Below are 23,061 nucleotides of genomic sequence, written 5' to 3' on the forward strand. Positions count from 1 at the left end.
ACCAGGTACAAGGGATGCTCTAGTGGTTTCCTACCGAGGAATCATCGCCCGATCCAGATATGCACCTTTCCTGATATTGATCGGCCTGAGAGGAACATACCCTTACGTCCCTCTCTGGGTTATGAGGCAAGCTGGTAGGAAGCATGTTATACCCAGGGTCAACAAGATAAGTCATTTTCGGGCTGACTTCCAGAATGAGGATAGTCCTTATAAGTGTCAAGCTCAGCATATGTGGCACTGCAAGATCGTCATGAGGAGAGATACCATCAAGCCAGAAAGATACCACACTGGCTGCACTCCCTACTATTTAGACTAGTTGCAAGATAATCACAATGGTCTGGGCTAGCCAGGGTTTTCTAGGGGCCACATGATCATAGATGAAAGGGTTGAGGCACATGTCAAACACAACCAACTGCGCAAGAGGATCCAGGAGTGCGAAAGTGAGCATCGTGAGATACAAGAAGCCAACCAGAAACTGATTGAGGAATGGAAGGATATGGATGTCACTGCCAACAAGCGACTGGGATACCTGGAGCAAGGCATAGTGGAATTAGAAAGAAAGTTTCTCAAGAGGGTCGAAGACTGCCAAAATGCTGAAGGAAACGAAGGCAGACATCTAGCCAGAGCCTACCTATTGCTGGGACTTTGCGAGCTGGGAAAGCTATTCGACGGAGCTAAGGATGCCGAATCTGGGGAAGGTCCTTCTGGGACCAAATAGATAGGAGTTTGTCTTTTCTCTTTATAAAATGTAATAAGGCCAATGGCCATTAGTGACATTTATTTCCTGTTTGTTTAGTGTTGATTTGGAATTTGTCTTATTTTCTATTAATAAAATAAGACATTTAGCATTCTAAGTTCTCCAAATTAATTTGTCGCTAGGCCTACCTCGGGCACAAAGAGGTTCCCAAATTAGGACACATTTTACATTCCACACTATGTATTTAAATATCGCAACATTTTTATGATCCTCACTAACTTGTTACCTTTTTGTTTTTCCTTTTGGTTTATTATTCCCCTCCCCAATAGTTAGCTCGTGTACTCTGGCAACATCATCTTATTCCACGAGATCCAGGGGCCCTCCACCCACTCCTCCTCTTAGTCCTGTCAAAAACAAGAACAAAGGGAAAATGAAAGATTTGAACAATGTCAGAAAGGAGAACTCAGCTGAACAGGTAGAGGTCACTCATGGTCATGGTACCCAGGTTTCCAAAGAAAATGCATCCCAACATGAACAAAAAGCTGCTGAAATTCCAAGAAGAACTTGATCAGGTTCGGAATCTGGCAAATCTGTCATTTTCCCTCACCACTCCAGATATCATAAAGCAACAAAATCGTCCCACGCCTCACCATCACTGCAACACCTGCCATACCTCAAACAACAACCCGTTACTCATCCCAAAACTCCAAAACCCCACAAATGACCACTTTCACACCCACCATAACACCCCTATCTACGTGGAGACTATGCCACAGTCTACCCAACCCATCTCAAACATACCCGAGTCTGATGACAAGGATTTTCTCATCAGGAACTTGACTGAAAAACTTAAGAAATTGACTAGCCGAATTCAAGGCGTTGAAGGAAGTAAGGGGATTGAAGGGCTGAACTACGAGGATCTTTGCATACAACCCGATGTCGAACTGCCCGAGGGGTACAAACCTCCGAAGTTCGAAATGTTTGATGGTACAGGGGATCCAAGGGTCCATTTGAGAACATACTGTGACAAGCTGGTTGGAGTAGGGAAAGCCGAGAGAATCTGCATGAAGTTTTTCATGAGGAGCTTGAAGGGAGATGCTTTGTCTTGGTACATCGGCTAGGATCCAAAGAAATGGTCAAGCTGGGTAAGCATGGCGTCCGACTTTATGGACAGGTTCAGGTTTAACACAGAAAATGCGCCGGATATGTTCTATATTCAGAATCTAAAGAAGAAACCTACAGAAACATTTCACGAGTATGCTACTCGTTGGAGATCCAAAGCTGCTAAGGTCAGACCCGCCTTAGAGGAGGAACATAGGAACAAATTCTTTGTCCGGGCTCAGGACCTGCAGTATTATGAACGACTAATGATGATCGAGAGCCATAAATTTTCTGACATTATCAAGTTGGGTGAAAGGATTAAAGAGGGCATCAAAAGTGGTATGGTTACAAACTTCGAGGCCTTGCAAGCTACAAATAAGGCCTTACAGTCAGGTGGTGTGTCCAAGAAAAGGGACGTAGGAGCCGTAATGGTTGTACAGAGAACCAAATCTCCTATCAAATACCAAATTTACCCAACACCTCCACTCACATATCAACCAACTCCGAATTACCAAGCACTCTCACCCTCCTACCAAACTCCACCACCCACTTATCAATCACCTCCACCTCCCGCATATCAGCCTACTTCACCCAGATATTCCCAACACGCACATGTTTACCAAACCTACAATGCTCAACCATCCCACTATCAATCACCTCTTACATGCCAAAACTTCCCCAGACCTCGATTAAATTTTAATCGCACACCTCCAAAACAATATACAACCACTGCTGAACCTATTGACCAATTGACGAGAGACTCAAAGCTGCTGGTTATGTCACCCCCATCCCTGCTGCAACTCCTAAGAACCCTTCTCAGTGGGTTAATCTGACAAATCCTGTGCATACCATTCCGGAATGAAGGGATACACCATCGATGAATGTCGTTCTCTGAAAGACAAGATCCACTCTCTGATTGATAGTAAGATTATTGTGGCAAAGGAACCCGCTCCAAATGTCCGCAACAACCCTCTGTTAGACCATAAGGGTGGAGGCATCCACATGATTGAAACAGAGGATGATTGGGATCCCGAGGGATCAATCGGATTGATAGCAGAAGGTGATGACCCAAAGAAGCCAATAGTTACTCTTAATCCGATCGTGGTACAGACTCAGCCCTCTAGGGATGCCAAGGTAAATATGTCCGTGTGAGTTTGAAGCAACGTCATCTACAAAGACACTAGCACCAATTGAGGTCGAATTCATATCTCCAGCAAATGCACCCGCACCATTTGAAGTTGTAGTTTTACCACCCAAGGCACATGCTCCATTCGGAGTAAAGATATCCACGCCTATTCCAGTGGCGATGTCGACCATGATGCCATTCCATACAAAGGCTATACCATGGGACTATACAGCTGAGGCAAGGAGGAAAGGCAAGGTTAGGTTCCAAGAAACTATTGCGGCACAAGGTATGACAAGAACTGGCAGAGTTTATACCCCTGAACACTTACCTGAGTCAAGCAAGCAGGCCTCCAATCGGCCACACATTATTGAGATATGGTCGGATGATCTTTGGAGAAAGATACAGGCCAAGGGATACTCGGTCGTCGACCAGTTGAACAAAATACAGGCGCAAATCTTCATCCTTGCTTTGCTACAAAATTCTGAGGCACACAAGAATGCTCTGTTGAGGGTGCTGAGTGAAGCATACGTGCCAAGCAACATCATTGGCGAGGAAATGGCTAACATGGTAGGACAGGTATTGGAAATTCATAAAATTACTTTTCATGAGGATAAGCTTCCACCTGAAGGATTGGGTCACAACAAGGCGTTGCACATCACTGTGCAATACAAAGACTATTTTATCACCAGAATCCTAATCGATGGAGGGTCCAGTCTCAACATTTGTCTGCTGGTAACACTCAAGAAGTTGGGTAAGGGACTGCATGAAATAAAGGACGGAGCTATCAATGTGAAAGCTTTCGACGGCTCCCAAAGGTCCACCATTGGGGAGATTAGTCTGTGTTTTCAAATGGGTCCAACTTGGTTCGATATTGATTTCCAAGTGATAGACGTGCCAGCATATTACAATCTGCATCAAGCAGTAAAGTTTGAATGGAATCATCAGGAGGTGATCATTCACGGCGACGATAGTAACCCTATATACAGTCGCCAGACCATTCCATCAATCGAAGGAAGAAAGAAGCTAGGTGGAGAGACTTACTATCACATCGAATGGGTAAATGCTATTGACAAAGACAAATGGTGGGATCATAACAAGATCGAGAGTATACTGAATTGGAGTGGGTACGAACCAGGAAAAGGGCTCGGCAAGAACCTCCAAGAAATCACTAAGCCCATAAAACTTAAGAAGCATGGCACCACTTTCGGTCTGGGATATGAGTACACCTGAGAAGAATTCAACAACTGGTCGCCACCATGGTGCAGTCCTTAATATCCATTGGAGCAGCTGATACCACATTTGGAGCAGACTTTCCAACCGGCCGATATTATTTATAGGTCAAATGAAGAAGAAGCACTAGCAGCGATGAAGAACTTGTTCTTAGAAGACAATGACATGGACTGTTGTGTTGTTCTCGATGAGGAGGGGAGGAAGGCCCTTCCATACAGGCTGTAAGCAGAGGAGCATGCCTCAATAACTGGACCATCAGGACAACTAGAGCCCGATGAGTCTCGGGGAAGCAAGGCTAAAACAAGCATCATGCACTGTTTTATTTACTAAATGATTTTCTTTTGCATTTTAATTCCCGCAATAAGAGCTCCAATGTTCTAAAACAATTATGCAATTTATCCAAGCATTTTAACTTTTCTTATAATTTGATGCTTATTATTATTTTTCTCTCATTACTTTACTTATATAGCGTTACTATTACTTACCTTGATGAGCCAATAATTGTGACATGCAATAAGACAACGCAACAAACGGACATAGATTCAGAAGAAGATGACATACCAGAAGAGATTGTTAAGGAAGTTGAGAATTTTGAGAACAAACCTAAGTCCAACCTGGACGAGATAGAAGTTGTTAACATGGGAGATGTAGAAAACGTCAAAGAAACACGAATAAACATTCACTTATCGCCATCAGAAAAGAAGGAATACACATAATTTCTAAGAGAATATGAGGGTATATTCGCCTGATCGTATGATGACATGACTGGTCTGAGTACATCTGTTGTGGCTCACAAATTGCCAACCGATCCAACATGTCTGCCGGTAAAGCAAAAGCTCAGAGTTCAAGCCTGATATGAGTTTGAAAATCAAGGAAGAAGTCACTAAGCAGGTCAAAGCTAAGGTTTTCAGGGTAGTAGAATACCCGACATGGTTAGCCAACATTGTACCGGTGCCGAAGAAGGACGGGAAGGTTCGAGTCTGTGTCGACTACCGGGATCTCAATCGGACCAGTCCGAAAAATGACTTCCCTTTTCCAAACATACACATCCTGATCGACAATTGTTCCAAGCATGAGTTGCAATCATTTGTAGATTGTTTTGCTAGTTATCATCAGATCTAGATGGATGAAGAAGATGTTGAGAAAACGGCTTTCATTACGCCATGGGGAATGTATTGTTACAAGATGATGCCATTTGGGTTAAAGAATGCAGGGGCCACCTACATGAGGGCCATGGCAACCATTTTCCACAATATGATACACAAGGAGATTGAGGTATATGTAGATGATGTCATCATCAAGTCCAAAAAAGCCACCGATCACATGGGAGATTTGAGGAAGTTCTTCAATAGATTGCGAAGGTACAACCTAAAATTGAATACCGCAAAGTGTGTGTTTGGGGTTCCTGCTGGAAAATTACTTGGGTTTATTGTGAGTCACCGAGGAATAGAACTAGATCCATCAAAAGTCAAAACTATTCAAGAATTGCCACCACCAAAGAACAAAAAGGATGTGATGAGTTTCTTGGGAAGGCTTAACTACATCAGCTGGTTCATAGCGCAATCTACAGTTATCTGTGAGCCAATCTTTAAGATGTTGAAGAAGGACGCCGCTATCAAATGGACTGATGACTGCCAGAAAGCTTTCAATAGAATCAAGAAATACCTGTCAACACCACCAGTCTTGGTCCCGCTCGAGCTAGGTAGACCTCTATTACTCTACTTTACGGTATTGGATGGAGCGTTCGGTTGTGTTTTGGGACAGCATGATGAAACGGGGAGGAAAGAGCAGGCCATCTATTACCTCAATAAGAAGTTCACCCCGTACGAGGCCCAATACTCTTTGTTAGAGCACACCTGTTGTGCTTTGACTTGGGTAGCTCAGAAGCTGAGGCACTATTTCTGTGCCTATACTACATATCTTATATCAAGGATGGATCCTTTGAAGTACATCTTTCAGAAGCCCATGCCCACTGGCAAGCTAGCCAAGTGGCAAATCCTGTTGAGTTAGTGTTTACGTAACTCAGAAAGTGGTCAAAGGACAAGCACTAGTAGACCACCTTGCTGAGAATCCTGTGGATGGAGAATACGAACCCCTAAAAACGTATTTTCCTGACGAAGAGGTATCATTCATAGGAGAAGATATTGCGGAATCCTATGATGGTTAGAGAATGTTTTTCGATAGAGCAGCAAATTTCAAAGGAGTTGGCATAGGAGCAGTCCTAGTATCAGAAACCAATCAGCATTATCCAGTGTCTTCCAAACTCAGGTTCCCGTGCACCAACAACATGGCCGAGTATGAAGCTTGCATCCTAGGGCTCAAAACGGCCATTGACATGAACATTCAAGAATTGCTAGTGATTGGAGATTCAGACCTACTCGTACATCAGGTGCGTGAAGAATGGGCAACCAAGAACTCCAAGATACTCCCGTACCTACATCATGTATAGGAATTGAGGAAAAGGTTCACAAAGACGGAATTTCAGCATGTTCCCAGAATCCAGAATGAGTTCGCCGATGCGTTGGCCACCCTATCATCCATGATACAGTATCCAGACAAAAACTTCATTGATCCCATTCTAATAAAGATCCATGATCAGCCAGCTTACTGTGCCCACGTCGAAGAAGAAGCAGATGGAAAGCCTTGGTTTCATGATATCAAGGAATATTCGGCAAAAGGCGAGTACCCAGAATTTGCAAACCCCACTAAAAAATGCACACTTTGGAGATTATCCAACAATTATTTTCACAGTGGAGGAATACTATATAGGAGGACTCCCGATTTGGGACTATTAAGGTGTGTCGACTCAAAGGAAGCATCCAAGGTACTACAGGAAATTCGTGACGGGACCTGCGGTCCACATATGAACTGTTTTGTCTTAGCCAAGAAGATACTCTGGGCTAGTTACTTTTGGATGACTATGGAAACAGACTGCATCCAGTATGTCCGGAAATGCCACCACTGTCAGATACATGCAGACATGATAAAGGTACCTCCAAATGAGCTTAATGCAACAAGTTTACCTTGGCCGTTCGCCACCTGGGGGATGGATGTTATTGGACCAATTGAGCCTGCCACTTCCAATGGACACAGATTTATCCTGGTAGCAATCGACTATTTCACCAAATGGGTCGAAGCAGTATCTTACAGAGAAGTAACTAAGAAAGTTGTGGCAGACTTTGTATGTGACCACATTGTTTGTCGATTCGGGATTCCAGAGTCGATCATTACTGATAATGGCTCCAACCTCAACAACAAATTGATGAAAGCTATGTGTGAAACCTTCAGGATCAAACACAAGAATTCCACAACTTACAGACCTCAGATGAATGGGGCTGTAGAAGCCGCCAACAAGAATATCAAGAAGATATTGAGGAAAATGATAGAGAAGCATAAACAGTGGCACGAGAAGTTATCATTTGCTTTACTGGGGTATCACACCTCAGTCCGCACATCAACCGGGGCAACCCCTATATGCTGGTTTACAGTACAGAGGCAGTAATTCCTGTTGAGGTAGAAATTCCCTCCCTAAGGATCATGCAAGAAGTTGAGCTCGATGACGCAGAGTGGGTGAAATGTCGTTACGAGCAACTAGCCCTTATAGACGGAAAAAGAATGAATACAGTTTGCCATTATCAACTTTATCAGAACAGAATGTCCAGAGCCTTCAACAAAAGAGTCAAGCCGAGACAGTTCACACCAGGACAACTGGTGTTAAAGAAAATTTTTTCACATCAGGATGAAGCTAAAGGGAAGTTCTCTCCGAACTGGCAGGGTCCATACATGGTTCAACAGGTTCTGACAGGAGGAGCCCTCATACTCGCAGAAATGGACGAAGAAGTCTGGCCAAAGCCGATCAATTAAGATGCAGTCAAGCGTTACTATGTGTGATCTTTATGCTTTCCTTATATGATGTAATTTGAACTATGCCTGACATGATTCCCGTTTAAGAGGGGATACGTAGGCAGACCTATGGGTTCGGTCACAATTTAATAAAATTTTCATTTCCCCGTAATTGGAAATTGGACCCTCAAAATTCTGAAGTAATTTCAGCTAATCGTCGTAGGCAACAATCAGAAGCATCGACCCATTAAACTGGAGCCGAATTTTGAGGAGGACCCTGAAAATTCCCTAGCAAGAGAGGTTGCAATGTCCCGAACCACGTCACAATCATTAGTTCATCTAAAATATTATTATTATGTCATATTTTTTCGAAATCATGCATGTTTACTACTGAAATTGTTTTGTTTAGCAACGCTACCTCAATTATACATACAATACCACCAGATCAAAGCCAAGCAGGTCAAGCAGAGCCAGCGGGGATACGAACTAACCTCCCTCCTTTACAAAACTCACAATTTTTCTTTGGATGCAGGAACTTGGATTGCGCAATCATTAAACATATCATACACTCATGAGACGAACATTGTTCAGAAATACAACTCTCAGAATCGTTGCACTTACCCACATTTGCTATCCATACACATCAATGACATTCCGTGTGTCACAATGTCCCCATCAGTCACAATATCATAACCTAATATCAGCTAAGAAAGCTCTATTACCACTTGCCATTTTATTTCTTGCATAAGGCTACCATTCTGCCTTCCGTGATTAAATGCTGTCTCCATCTGCATTTTCTGCATTGCATAAGGCTACCTTTCTGCCTTCCGAGACTAAACGCTGTCTCCATCTGCATTTTATGCATTGCATAAGGCTACTATTCTGCCTTCCGAGGTTAAGCTCTACCTCTATCTGCATCTGCATGGCTGAAAGATCGCCACCTACTATAATTGCATGGCTGAAAGATCACCACATCATCTACATTTGCATGGCTTAAAGATCGCCACCTCATCTATATTTGCATGGCTAAAAGATCGCCACCTACTACATTGCATGGGCTGAAAAATCGCCTCATACTGCATCCGTATGGCTGAAAGATCGCCTCATACTGCATCTCATAGGCTAAAAGATCGCCTCATACTACATATCATGGGCTGAAAGATCGCCACATACTGCATCTCATGGGCTAAAAGATTGTCAAATTATCCAAAGGCGTCATTGTTCGGAGGCACCATTTTCATAGCCCAAGAATGCCATGTCATGGACTAAGAATCCCTTTTAATCTTTTGCATATCATTATTCAAAGGCATTATGGTTCGGAGGCACCATTCTCATAGACCGAGAGCATCATTTCATGGCCTGCGAATCCTTTATTATACGCTTCAGGGCCCAGGACGTCATGGTCTAAGGACGTCATTCTAACTGTCCGAAGACAATCTTCATGGTCCGATGGAAAATTGCATCATGTTTAAATTTACGCATAATATATGCTTGTATTACTTATTTGCAGGTAAACCGGCAAGCAACGACCATCTCGACAGGAGCGATCCCGCTCCAATTCCCATAGCCATAACAAACCTAAACCATTCCCCCATCCTGAACATTGCGTCCGTTCTCGAAAGTCTCGTGGCCTAATCCTCTTCAAACCGTTTCGCTCGGTCAAATTTGGCCATCATATCTTTACCCGACAACTCTTTCATTCTTTCCGGGTAAAGAGGGGCAGCTGTTGATATCTAATTTTTTCCTATATATTATTATAATATACAAAATACTTTCAAAATATCATATGTGTGCATATATAAGTATGTCCAAATGCTTTATTATTTTTTCTTAATTTGTAAATATTTTTTAACCAATTTATTTCCCTATTTTGTTCATAAAAATCCAATAATAATTCCCAAAATTATCATATTGGTGATTCATTTGTTGGATCCTCATATTTTTACTAAAATATAGCTAAGATAATTTTTGCATATTTTTACAAATTTATTTAGTATTTTTAAAACTAAATTACATGTAATTGCAATGTTAGCCTCTTTTAGATTTAATTACGTTTATATCGATAAAAAAATTAAGTCCAGTATTTTTAATTTGATAATTATATACTATAAATTATTTTAGCACCTTTAATTTATTTACAGAAATTATTTTACTATCTTTTATAAATCAAATAGGAAAGATTGGCTATTTAAATGTTAGCCCCATTTTATTTCAATTATAGCCCGATTTGGAACCTCAATTGAACCCAATTTGAAGCCCAATTACCCTAACCCAATTCCCATTCAAACTGACCCACAACTCATTTAAATAACCCACCCTGACTCCCATCTAATCCCAACCGTTGATCCTTTAGATCAACGGCTCCCATTAATCCTTTCCTAATTAAACCCAAAGACCCCCCAAACCCTTTTCATTCTTCATAATCCGCCGCCTCTGAGACCCCTCCTCTCCCAAATCCTCTCTACAAGCACATCAAACCCTAGCCGCCGCCACCCTAATCTGCTCTAATCCATGGCATTCCAAGGTCTTGGAGACCTGTATCAACCTTTCATGGCCCCTACGTGTTCGTTCATGTGGTCTCATAACTAGACCCTAAAAGGGTTTTGTCCAGTCTTTGCTCAATGACTGTTCTCCGGTCGTCTCTGACCTTTCTCCGGCCAGCCATGGCTATTCGAGTCAGACTTTTGACTCTCCTGCTTAGATCGATGGTTTTCAAGGCCTTTCTCATCACTTGGGGTTCTTCTAAAACCCTAACCTCTAAGGTTTCGAGTTCTCTTAGATCTACTTCAGATCTATGTTTGCTTTGGACTTCTAAGTGTTTTTCTCGAAGTTTCTTTTTAAAACTCTGCTTTCAAAACCCCTTATCTTTTCCGATTAGGGTTCTTGTTAAGTTATTTCAAAACTTTCCTCTGATTTTTGACATGTTTTGCTATGTTTTCTCATATCATTCTTCTACCTGAGCTTGCATGTTAAAAGCCCTAATTTCTTTTGACTGTTTATTAGACGAATGCTTGTTTGCTTGAGTTTTGTCCTATTTGTTTGTTTATCCTCTTTTAAAACACTACAGTTGTTGAAAATCCTATGGCTTTGAGTCTGAGACTGTTTGCTTATTCCTTTTATTCCTTCGTGAGATCTTCTGACTCTAGTTTTCTATCATCTCTAAAACTCGATTATGCTCGAAACCCTAATTTTAAAAGGGGGTATTCCTCACCTGCTACTGTGAGATCTTCGCATGCCTTTGATATTCTATGTTTTCTTCACTACTGGTTCAATGTGACTTGACCTACTAGACTATCATGCTTTGAATGTTGTTATCTACTGAATTCTGTGCTACTATTGTATGCTATTTCCTTTTGCCAACAGGCTTGGCCTTGCATGTATAGTGTTTATGCACCTTATTTATATGTTGAGTTTCCTTCTTTGACTGTTCAAACTTGTGACTGATTTCAAACTTTTCCTTTGCGAAATTCTGATTTCACTCACCGTTTAAGGTTAACTAATTTCTTTTCCTATTTTGCCTTACTGAATCCTTTCCAAAATTAGAGTATTTCTGTACCTAGACTTGATTGCTTACTTAATGTTTTACTACTTCTTTTATGGCAACTGTCAGCCTGCTGACAAATTAATTTCCTACCTTATTTTGAACCTGTCACTGCCCGTTAAGCAAGTGATCCCTTAATGAAAGGCAATCACTTGTATAATTGATTCGGAATAGTGATTGTTTCCATGTTTGTAGCTTATTACCTCTCTCTTACTCGTTTTCAAAAACCTATAAATACCCTGTACTTCTTTTCTTTCAAGGACACGAACACAAAGCATAAACACTTGAGTTCAAACACACACTCCACTAAATCTCTCTCTTTTTTTCTCTGTTACTACTATATTGCGGCCTTACCTAGCCAGCTGAAAGCAAAGGCTAGGCTGTGGGAAACTTGCTTATTTTTCTCTGCATTTGCATTTCTTACGGGTATGTTCTAATTAAGCTTTTGCACCAACAACAAATGCTTATTTACTATTTCTTGCATCCTTGCCTGTCTACTATTTGTATTTAACCCAGTACCATAATTAAAGCATGTTGTGACTTCCCTTTTTTCATGTTCTGAATTAATGTATCATGACTTGTGAATCCTAAATCCCTACCCCAATGTGTTTAATACTTGTGGTTGGTTTGGGACATGACAACATTGGACATTGCTGTGTATGACCCAAACCTGATTCCCCTGGGATCATAACCTCCATATTTATCTCATATGTTGTGATTAGGTTACAGGCATGTCAGCACTTCCCATTGTTGTGCATGCCCATTGTTAACCCATACCTAAGTGTATAGGCTCATTGAAATGGACTCCCAATCCCCTAACCCCTTTGTATGAAATTGTTAACTTTGTAAAATAATGGTTGTCTCCCTATCATCCTTTCCCCTCCTCTATTCCCTTAGTTCTTGAAACTCTATTTCTGCACTTTCACCATCTTCTTAAACTTATGTTCTGCCCCCCCTTATGTGAGCCCTGCCTTGCGACCCATGAGCTCCCTCTGAACTTGGACACATGAGGGTTGGCATTTCCACACTGCACTCATCCCTATTCTGGTTATGTAACTTGGGTGTGAGCACTACCCGAGGTCCTATTGAGACCCTTAGGGAACTCTGGCACACTCAAGTTCGAGAAAGGCTTTGGATCAATGGCATTTTTGAGGTGGTTTATTCCATAACTCAGAGAGGAAGTCAAGAATCAGGCTTCCTCTGGTTGTAACTTTTCTTTGTACTTTTCTTATGTAATTCATTATTTTTGGTTTATAATAAACATTTGGGGGTTGGCTAGTGAAAAAGGGTTGGGTAACTATGTATGCTCAAGGGTAGAAAGCATGCATATAGGACTGTTTTAGATTCTTTGTGTTCAATTTTGCATTTTTAGACACCATGTCTGTAGGGTTTATCTCAATTTCTTCATGGTCATTCTCACACCTAGATAACCTGCCTATAGGACTTATTTACATACTGCATGCCACTTAGATATCATGCTTTAGGTTCTAAACGACTATAAATAAGTGTCATGTTCATAATATCGAAATCAGTAACATATAGAAATCATGCCTATATGGATTCCCAAGTAAATCCGGTTCGTTTCCATTCACATTCAATTAGATATCATGCCTATAGGATCCCATCTAAACACTTAGGCAAGCCTTAGAGTAATAACCACAAAAAACTGAATCTGCCTTTGTTAATTGCTACAATCAGCAGGCAAGCATGATTCAGACTTCTTATCTGAGTTATGTAATAAACAGATCTGCTTCAATAATCAAACTCCCCTCGTCTTTAGTATTTTAATCAGACCTAAAAAGTATGTGCAAGTCATGCTAGTTATGTGCTTTTTTGTTTAAGGAAATGTATATGGGCCTTTATCTGTTTATATGCTTTCCACAACATGCAGTATGTGTTTTGTATGTCGCCTTAGATTTTTACCCTTTGAAACCAATCTGCCTAATATCCCTCCCCTTTAGGAATAGTAGTCCTAAGCTCCTCCGGGACTGATACGAATGGGATGGGTAATAGCATGCAATAGTAATCGAGACCAATCCGCGCTTTAATACCTTAACGGGGTGGGAAGGGTAGAAATATGGATATGATGACCGGTGCGCTAATACCACGTGTATCCCCTCTTTTGAGGAGTGTCATACTGGGTATCACATTGATGTGATTCATATTAAATATAAACCTAGGACCCCCTTTCCCTTTATTTGCAAATTCCTTTTTAAAACTCTTCTTTTAATTGTTCTTTATTTTTATGCATTTAAATCACCTAATATTTGAGCCCATACTTATCTATTTGCTAAATTCACAATAAACTGTCTGGCCGGGAACCACAATAGTGGATCCCGAGGGGTGTCTAACACCTTCCTCTTGGGATAATTTCAAGCCCTTACCATATCTCTGGTATTCAAACGAAACATAGAATTGAACCCCATTAGTTTCCTAATGCACCTTAAATCATTAGGTGGCGACTCTTCAAAATTGCAAAACCCAGCTCCCAAAAGGAACGAGTTGTCTCATACCAAATGTCATAAACCCGATTTCGCGAGAAAAAGGGGGCGCGACATATACCTCAAATCAAGATGAAAATCAAGCACCTAATAGTCCTTCTATCCTCCAGAAGACCCTTTTCGTCGCTTCCTAATCACATGAATACATCTCGCAGTCACATCACACTCATCATGTAGCTATCCAGTCATCACCTCCCTTAATAGGGACACAACAGAACATATGGATCCAGAAACACGCGCTCACGAAATCAACAGCTCAGGGCTCAAGCTATAGGCAAAATCCGGCCTCAAGTCTTCCTGACTGGCCCAACATCAACACACAGAGATCACATCTCGCCCCTTGATCGGGGAATCACAAGCCATCAATGCGTATCCGATACCAAGCACTCATGTGCTCATACGAACACGTGGAAGAAATTCAAAGAGTTACTTTTCAAGATGAATCAAGGACACACGATAAGAATTCAAGAATGTGAAATTTTTCCTAAAGGTTCTGCAGCCTCCCAAGGATAATTACAAACGTCTCCGTACCGATCCGCGAGACTCTACTAAACCTGCTCATGAGTCGTGAGACCTATGTAACCTAGGCTCTAATACCAACTTGTCGCAACCCAACCCGATCGTGATGGCCCCTCTCGTGAAGACAAGGCCAACCGACTCACTTCCAATTCACTTTAAGAAATTAAAATAATAACTACTAAGTTTTTAATTAGAAATAAAATCCCAAAATAAACTTTTAACAGTATAATTTATGGAAATAAAAGCCAACACAACCCGACATCGGGGTGTCACCAGTTATGAGCATCTAAAACAATACTACCAGTCTGAAAGTCTACTCCACTACTAAATAACTGAATCAGAAAGAAATAAGATAGAGGGAGGTTGCACTAGGCTGTGAATTGCCAAGCGACTACCTAGTAAACCTTTGAAGATCTGCTGGGACTGTCAACCCTTAGTAGCAGGACCTGTAGCACCCCAATCTGCACATAGAGGTGCAGGGAGTAAAGTGAGTACTTCCAACTCAGTGAGTAATAAAAATAAATGAAGACTGAACAATATAAAATCACATTAAACACAATATTTAGCTATCAGAGGCATAACAAAATTAGTAACACAATTTAACGATGAAATCTCATAAAAACACCTTTTTAAGCAGTCAATAATAGATAGGAAAACAACTAGTAATGGTAAATACATAAGAACTGCCCCTCGGGCACAATAACATCAAATCAGCCCCTCGGGCAATATCACAGAACAATACCAGCCCCTCGGGTTATATCTCATGTCACAATGGGTACCTGTGCTCACTGGGGGTGTGCAGACTCCTAGAGGGGCCCCTTACAACCCAAGCGCAATATCAAACCATCTCGTGGCATCATAAATAGGCTCTCGGCCTCATATCAATATCAAGCCACCTCGTGCGTACAATCTCTGGCCCTCGGACTCATTATCATAATTAGTGTATCACTGCTGCGGCGTGCAACCCGACCCAAAAGTATCCTCATAATACAGGCCCTCGGCCTTACTCAGTCAGAATCTCATAAGCCCTTCGGGCAATAGTAAAAATATGCAGCTCAGCTCAAAATATCTTTAAAACAGAAAACAGATTAGCATAGCTGAGTTTTAAAAACATTGAAAGATCTGGCATGACTGAGCACAAGTATGAAATCAAACAGTGAGGAAAATATCATTAACGATCCCCTAAGGGTTCAAACAGTTGGCACGAATCCCCAATATGACACTTAGCCCAAAGTATAATAATATCAAACAATTAGCTACCAAAAATACAGAAAAATAGTCATTCGGGATGGACTAAGTCACAATCCCCAATGGTGCACGGCCCCACGCTCGTCATCTAGCGTGTGCGTCACCTCAACACAGCCGAACGTTGTATAATCCGGCATTTTATACCCTCAGAACAACATTTAAAATCATTACTCACCTCGAACTAGCCCGAAAAGCTACTCTGCAACATGCTTGCCTCTCGAACCAACTTCTGAGTGCTCCAAATCTACCAAGTTCAGATTTTTTATCATCAAATTATTCTAAACGAATGAATTCCAATTGAAAAATATTGATTTTAAGCACAAAACCCAAAATCAATCAAAACCTAACCCCCGGGCCCGCATCTTGGAACTGGACAAACTTTATACTAATATATTTTTCATCATCTCACGAGTCCGTACATATAAAGAACTCGAAAATCGGAGTTCGTTTGACCCCTCAAATCATCCCTAGAAGGTCGCATAATCTCAAGTCCTAACTCCACCATTTTCTACTGATTTTCATGAATTAAACACTGATATTTTGTTCCTTAATCACAAATAATCAAGTTTTAGGGTCCAAAATCCTTACCTCAATGAAGAACAATGATTTCCTCTCTTCAAAATCGCCTCAAAGCTTTTTCCCCGTTCAAAAATGGTGTAAAAGGGTTTAATGGTCGTGGAGGGTTTATTTAAATACTACTCACGCGTTTTACTGTTCACCCGAGTTATTGTTCACCTGAGTTACTATTCATACTACTGTGAAAAAATGTAGCAGCTTTTCTTCTAGTCTAAATTGATCCGTTAACCTTTCGAGATCCACCCGAGGCCCTCAGAAATCTCAACAAATATACCAGCACATCTCATAACATCATTCGAACTTAGTCGAGCCTTCAAAACACCAAAAACAACATCAAAACACCAAAATCACATCAAATTCAAGCCTATGAACTTTGAAATTCCTAAATTCCACCAACGACGCCGAAACTATCCAAAACAACTCCAATTGACCTGAAATTTTGCAGACATATCCAAAATGACATTACGAACCTGTTCCAACTGTCAAAATTCCATTCCGACCTCGATAGCCTATTTTCCACTGCCGACCAGAAACTGCCAAAAACTAACTTTGCCAATTCAAGGCTAATTTTACCCCGGACATCACAAAAATATTCCGGACACACTCCTAAGTCCCAAATCACCTAACGAAGCTATCCGAGCCATAAAATCCGCATTTCGAGGTTGTTTACCAATAAGTCAACTCTCAGTTGACTTTTCTAACTCTAAAGCTACTTTTAGAGACTTAGTGTCTCAAACCATACCGAAACCATTTCGGATTCGATCCGACCAACCCGATACCACATAACACGGATAAACAAAGCATAAAGAAGCAGAAATGGGAATAAATGGAGCGGTAAATCATGAGACGACTGGCCGGGTCATCACATGAAGTGTGTTGCAGGAATGAGTGTGCTTTGCAGGAACAATGCTCAGAAAAATTGGCTAAGTGTGGAAAAAGTGCGGACCGCATAATTTGGAATGCCACAGTAGAAGAGGATTTGCGGCCACACAATTCTTGTGCAGGTCGCACAACTGGAAGTCAAGAATTGCACATTCTCTGAAGTTTGAATGTCAAAGAAATGGTCAAAGTGCGGTCGCACAAGGAAATGTGCGGTCCATACCAAAATCTGCGGTCGTACTAAAAATTGTGCAGTCCACAGATCATATTAGTGTAATTGCACAATAGGTAAAAGAGAGCGTACCGCACATGAAATTGTGCGGCCGCACTCGTCTCTTGAACCCTTGTCTAACCCCTTAAGTATAAATAGCGCTCTTCACCCTACTATTGAAACTTTACACACTCTAAGAAATCAAAACAAAGGCAAACACACTGCACCCAACTGATTCAAGCATCTGGCACTTAGTTCATCATCTTTTAGTCTTTCCTTAACACCTTCATCACTGGTATGTTCAATTCAACTTTAAAAATTTTCAATTTTCTTAATCTTGTTCATAATTATTTTAGTTATTTTTTAGAATAATTGTTAAATTCATCATCATGTGAACTGAAACTTGTGTTGGGTAACTTCCTATTTATTATTTGGTGGATGAGTATATTGTTTATCATGTTTAATTGGTATTACCATATCCAATTTATGCTAAAAGTTAGAAAACCTAAGAATCTGCTCGATTTGATTTTAAATTGTACGGACGCACAAGGAATTGTGCGGTCCGCAGATCAGTAGGCTAGGACATTTGGTATGAAATGATTATGCAGATCGCACTTGAAATTGTGCGGTCCGCAGAAAAGTGTGTGCGACCGCAGATCAAGCAATTCTTTGTTTTTAGATAATTGTCATTTTTGAGGTCCCAATGTGCAGCCGCACTCAAAATTGTGCGGACCGCATATCAATTATGCGGTCGCACTAACTATTGTGAGGACCGCAGAGTCATCACTACGGCTGCACTTCTTAATTGTGAGGTCCATACAAACCCATCTACGGTCGCACTCAAAAATGTGCGGACCGTACTTTCCTACCCTGCATAAATTTTGTGTCTACAACTGTCTACTATTGTACATTTGAACTATAACTGATTCCTGTTGCTATGTATTGCAGACAATGGTTAGATCTCGTGGACGTGGTGATACATCCAAAGGGAGGGGTGAATCCTCATGAGGTCGAGGCAAGAATACCCTACCACTCTCTGTGCAAAGAGTTATAGCCAAGAAGGCGACAGTCGGGAGAGATTCGGAGCCTGCTGAGTCTAGCTCGTATGTCCTGTCTAGGGAGGCATCGGAGGGCAACTCTGTGCAAGAGCATCCCGATGCTCAATCACAACCAAGACAACTTCAGGGAAGATTTCATCTCCGAGATGAGCCTTCGACCTTAGCAAGCACTTCTGTGGGTTTGGAAGATGATAGTCAGGGTTTAGAGCCCTCTTTTACACATGCCCCCGATGCACCAGTTACAGTTGATAATGATGATGATATTCGGGATGACGGTCGAGGGGTGATACCAGAGTTGTCGGCCTTGAGAGGTCAAAGAAGAAAGAAGTTTGGGAGATAGATTTGTGAGCCTAAATGCATTAAATAGGTTCTAAGAGTGGTGGCCTCAGAGATCGCCCACCCTTGAGCGTCAATTTGTATTGAAGGACTTGGATAGGTACAACCTGAATGTGTCAAGACAATCTCGAAAGAGAAAAGGGTGGACATGGTTCACTCAGAGTGTGGTGGATGCCAAGGAGTACTTGGTCCGGGATTCTACGCCAATGTGGCGCATATCAAGAAGGGGACCAAGGTGACAAACTTAAAAGTAAGATTTGATTAGAGCACCCTGAACATCTATTTGGGGATTGAGGATGTGGAACCGGTGCAGTATTTAGAGAAGTTTGCACTGGGTGATGCAGCTCGCCCTTGGCTAGGTGAGATATTGGCAGCTCCAGGACCACTACCACTATGGATCACAGCTGTTGATACCCAATTTTTCCCTATGTATTTCTTTTACATGCAAATACTTTCAAATATCATATACATACATAAATAAGTATGCCCAAGTGTTTTAATATTTTTCCAATTTTTTAAAAGATTTTTAAATTGATTTATTGCTCAATAATTATTCCCAAAATTATCACTTTGGTGAATAACTTATTTTATTCTCATATTTATACCAAAATATAGGTAGGTTACTTTTCATATATTTTTACAAATTAATTTGGTATTTTAAAAGCTAAATTGCATATAATTGCAATTTTAGCCTGCTTTAAGATTTAATAGCATTTTATAATTATGAAACTGGTTCCAATATTTTTAAATTAATATTTATATACTATTAACGGATCCAGTGCTTTTAATTTGCTTTCAAAATAATTTTTTACTATTTTTATAAAATAAAAAGGGAAAACTGGCTATTTAAATTTTGGCCTCAGTTCGTTTCAATTGTAGCCCCATTACATTTCGATTTTAGCCTAAAATTGACCCAATTTCAAACTCAAATTCAGACCAGCCCAATTCCTTTTGACCCAACCCCTAACCCAACTCAAACGACCCAACCTGGTTCCCCACCTACATTCTTAAATCTAGGCCGTTAATCATTCGGCTCAACTGCCACTATTCGCCCTACCATAATTAAACATAGGTGACTACCCTAATATCTCATTCTCACCTGGCCCGCTGCCTTTGAATCCCAAACCCTCTCAAATCCTCTCAAAAACTCTCCGAAACCCTAGCCTCCTCCTACCCCCTTTTCAACCACCAGTCACCGGAATCCATGGCTTCTCAGGCCATGGATAGTTGGTACTCACCTATCTTCACCAGTAAGCCAAGGTTGTTCGAAGCTTCGAGGCCTGACCTTGACGATTCCCTCTCCAATCTTCTCATACCTTTGATTCCATGGCTCCTCCGGCCATGCTTCGGCATATTCAAGACTCAGGAGCCTGATTCTTGACCTCTCCGACTCAAGATCGGACCTATTTCCAAGTCTTTCTCATTTCTAGGGTTTCTCCGAAACCCTAAGCTATTCAAGGTCCTTTCACCGTTATTTGCTTAGATCTATATTGTATCTATGCTTTTCTTGCCATCTAAAGTGTTTTCCCTAAAAGTTTCTTTTCAAAATCGTTTCTCTTCAATTTTAGGGTTTCTGAAAGGATTTTTTGGGAAAAATCTTTCTGATTTTTCTTCTTCTTTACTTTATGTGTGTTTGTCCATACCCTGCTGGTGTGATTACTCTTTATTACGCATGTACTGTCTTCTACCTTTTCTTTTCTGCTATGCATGTTAATCCCTGCTTAGTTTTCTTTACTCTTTTATTATGTGTGTTTTCCGTTAAGTTATTTGATCTTTTTTACTGGACTCTGTTCATGTTCTTACATGTTTCATCTACTTGTGTTCACGTTTGTATTATCTCCTTCTTCTGAACTTGTTTAGCTTCCGAGTTTTCTCAAATATATTCTTCATGATTTTTCTTCCTTTGTCATTCAAACATGTTATTATATCTGTTTTGTTGAGACTCTAAAACAAATGACTTGCTTTCTCACTTCCATGTCTGATTCAATTTTGAAACCCTAGGATTTTGGGGGTTTCCTTTGACGATTTTGATTTTTGTGTTCGCGTTAAGGCTCCACTTTGGGACCCTGAACTCTCAGACTCACTATGAGTCTGCAAATTGAACCTGTATCTTTTGGCTTATGATTCTGAACTTCTCTTCGATTAAACTCTCTTATAAATAATTTGACAACCTCTTCTTGATTCACATATTTGTGTGCTTTACATATGAGAACTCTTCTTTCAAAAGGTTTTGCCAACTACTAATTGATTCTGAATTCCTTTAATGGTGTTTACTTGATTGTTACTGATTTTTCCTAACTGAACCTTTCTTTACCCTTTTTCTGACTTGGTTCATTCGAACAAAGCTTGCAACTTTGATTTTATTGGTTGTTTGATTGATTCCCTTTCCTTATTTTTCACAAACCATGTACCATTGGACTTTTGCCTTAAATAAACCCTATGTATTTACCCTTATTATGTTACTTTGGAAAAGGTTTAGTCAAATTCTTTCCTTAATTGTCTTATGCCCGTTCGAAATCAGAATCCCTTAACTAAAGGGAGACTTTATGTGATTGATTGCAAACTATTTCCTTACCTTTTCTTACTTGTTTTCTGCACTATAAAAGGGGACTACCCTTCTGCACTTGAACACACTTTGAATTGCATACTCTTACACACACACACTCAATTACAATACTCTTTCAATTCTCTACTCTCTTTTGAGATCTTTTGTACTGCTTGCTTGCAATTTGGCTTGCAAGACTTCTGCCTTCACTTATTTGTTTCCATGAAACTGGTATGTCCTAATTTTGATTCCAGCATCATCCCTATGTGTTTACTTTATAGTTGCTACACTCTTGGCTACTTTCCTGTTTATGTTCTGTACTGAATATGCTACTCTCTATTTGCATCTACTGTTTGTTGTGAATTCCCCATACCCCTACTCCCTTCTATGTGTTTGAATTAAGGTTTATGGCCTGGCAGTATCCAAATTGTTGCTCAGGTTTGAACCTGATCCTTAATGGATCTTAACTCCCAAAATGTGGCCTAGTAGACTAGTTTGGGTGTGCCAGCACTCCTTAGTGTTGGGTATGACCACCAGTTTACGCTGGACTTTCCCTAATTCCCCTCTATTGCACTTGCATTTACTACTATCCTCTAAGTTCTGCCCCATCCCCCCTCCTATGAGCCTTGCCTTGGGACTTTGAGTTCCCTCTGAGCTTGGACATTTGAGGGCTGACCCTTCCACACTGCACTATAATCTGATTCTGCAATGATATTCGGGGGTGTAAGCATTGCCTGGAGTTCTTGAAGCTCCTTGGAACTTTGACACATCCCAAATAAGAGAAAGGCTTTGGAAATCTGATCTTTGGAAGTTGGTTTATTTCATATTTCAGACCTGGGGTCTGAATTAGGCTCTCCTTGGTTGGAATCTTTAATTTCTGATATATTTCTTATCTTTTTTTTATTCATTCTGGTCTATAATAATCTTGTAATAAACTGCTGGGGTGTTAGTGAAAAAGGGAGGGTTAGTCCTGCATGCAAAGGGGTAGATACCATGTTCATAGGGAATTACTATACTTCTGAAATTGTGCATCTCATGTAGATACCATGTTCATAGGGAATTCCTGCACTTCATATAGATACCATGTCTATAAGTCATTTTTGAAATTCTGCATATCATATAGGTAATATGCCTATAAGACTTCCTGCATTTTGCATATGCGTCTGTCACTAGGCAAACCTGTTTATAAGATTTAAATAACTAACTGCATATAGATGACCTGCCTATAGGATTTCTGCATGACAATAACAGCGCTTAAAATCAGTAACGCCTAGAAAGCATGCCTATAGGAGCTATCAACCAAACCTGAATCGTCAACTCGCTTATAAGCCTAAAATCAGTAGCAATAATGTTTAACGCCTGCAGATCTTATGTTCCTGTAATTGACAATTCTTTTTTTTTTGCAATCAGTTTACTTCTTTATTTCTGAAACTAATAGATATCATGCCTATAGGTTCCGTTTAACACCTAGGCAAGTTTTAGGGTAAAAACTATAATTGCATCAGTCTTTGATAATTATAACCAGCATGAAGGCCTAATTCGGACTTTTTATCTGAAAATATATGATAAATCAGCCTGCCTTAATGTTTATGTTTAATTCAGACCTAATCAGTACGTGTAAGACATGCTAAACTATATGATTTTCTCTGA

General features: G+C 40.6%; 1 protein-coding gene across 1 annotated transcript; it reads left to right on the forward strand.

The window, feature by feature from the left end:
- The first annotated feature begins 7,628 nt into the window (after nt 1–7,628).
- Nucleotides 7,629–18,480, forward strand: LOC138887173 (uncharacterized). Its single transcript, XM_070168890.1, has 2 exons — nt 7,629–7,949; nt 18,421–18,480. Exons 1-2 carry the CDS (start codon nt 7,629–7,631, stop codon nt 18,478–18,480), a joined length of 381 nt encoding a protein of 126 aa, XP_070024991.1.
- The last annotated feature ends 4,581 nt before the right edge of the window (nt 18,481–23,061 follow it).

This window comes from Nicotiana sylvestris, chromosome 3 (assembly GCF_000393655.2).
Source record: "Nicotiana sylvestris chromosome 3, ASM39365v2, whole genome shotgun sequence".
Taxonomy (NCBI): Eukaryota; Viridiplantae; Streptophyta; class Magnoliopsida; order Solanales; family Solanaceae; genus Nicotiana; species Nicotiana sylvestris.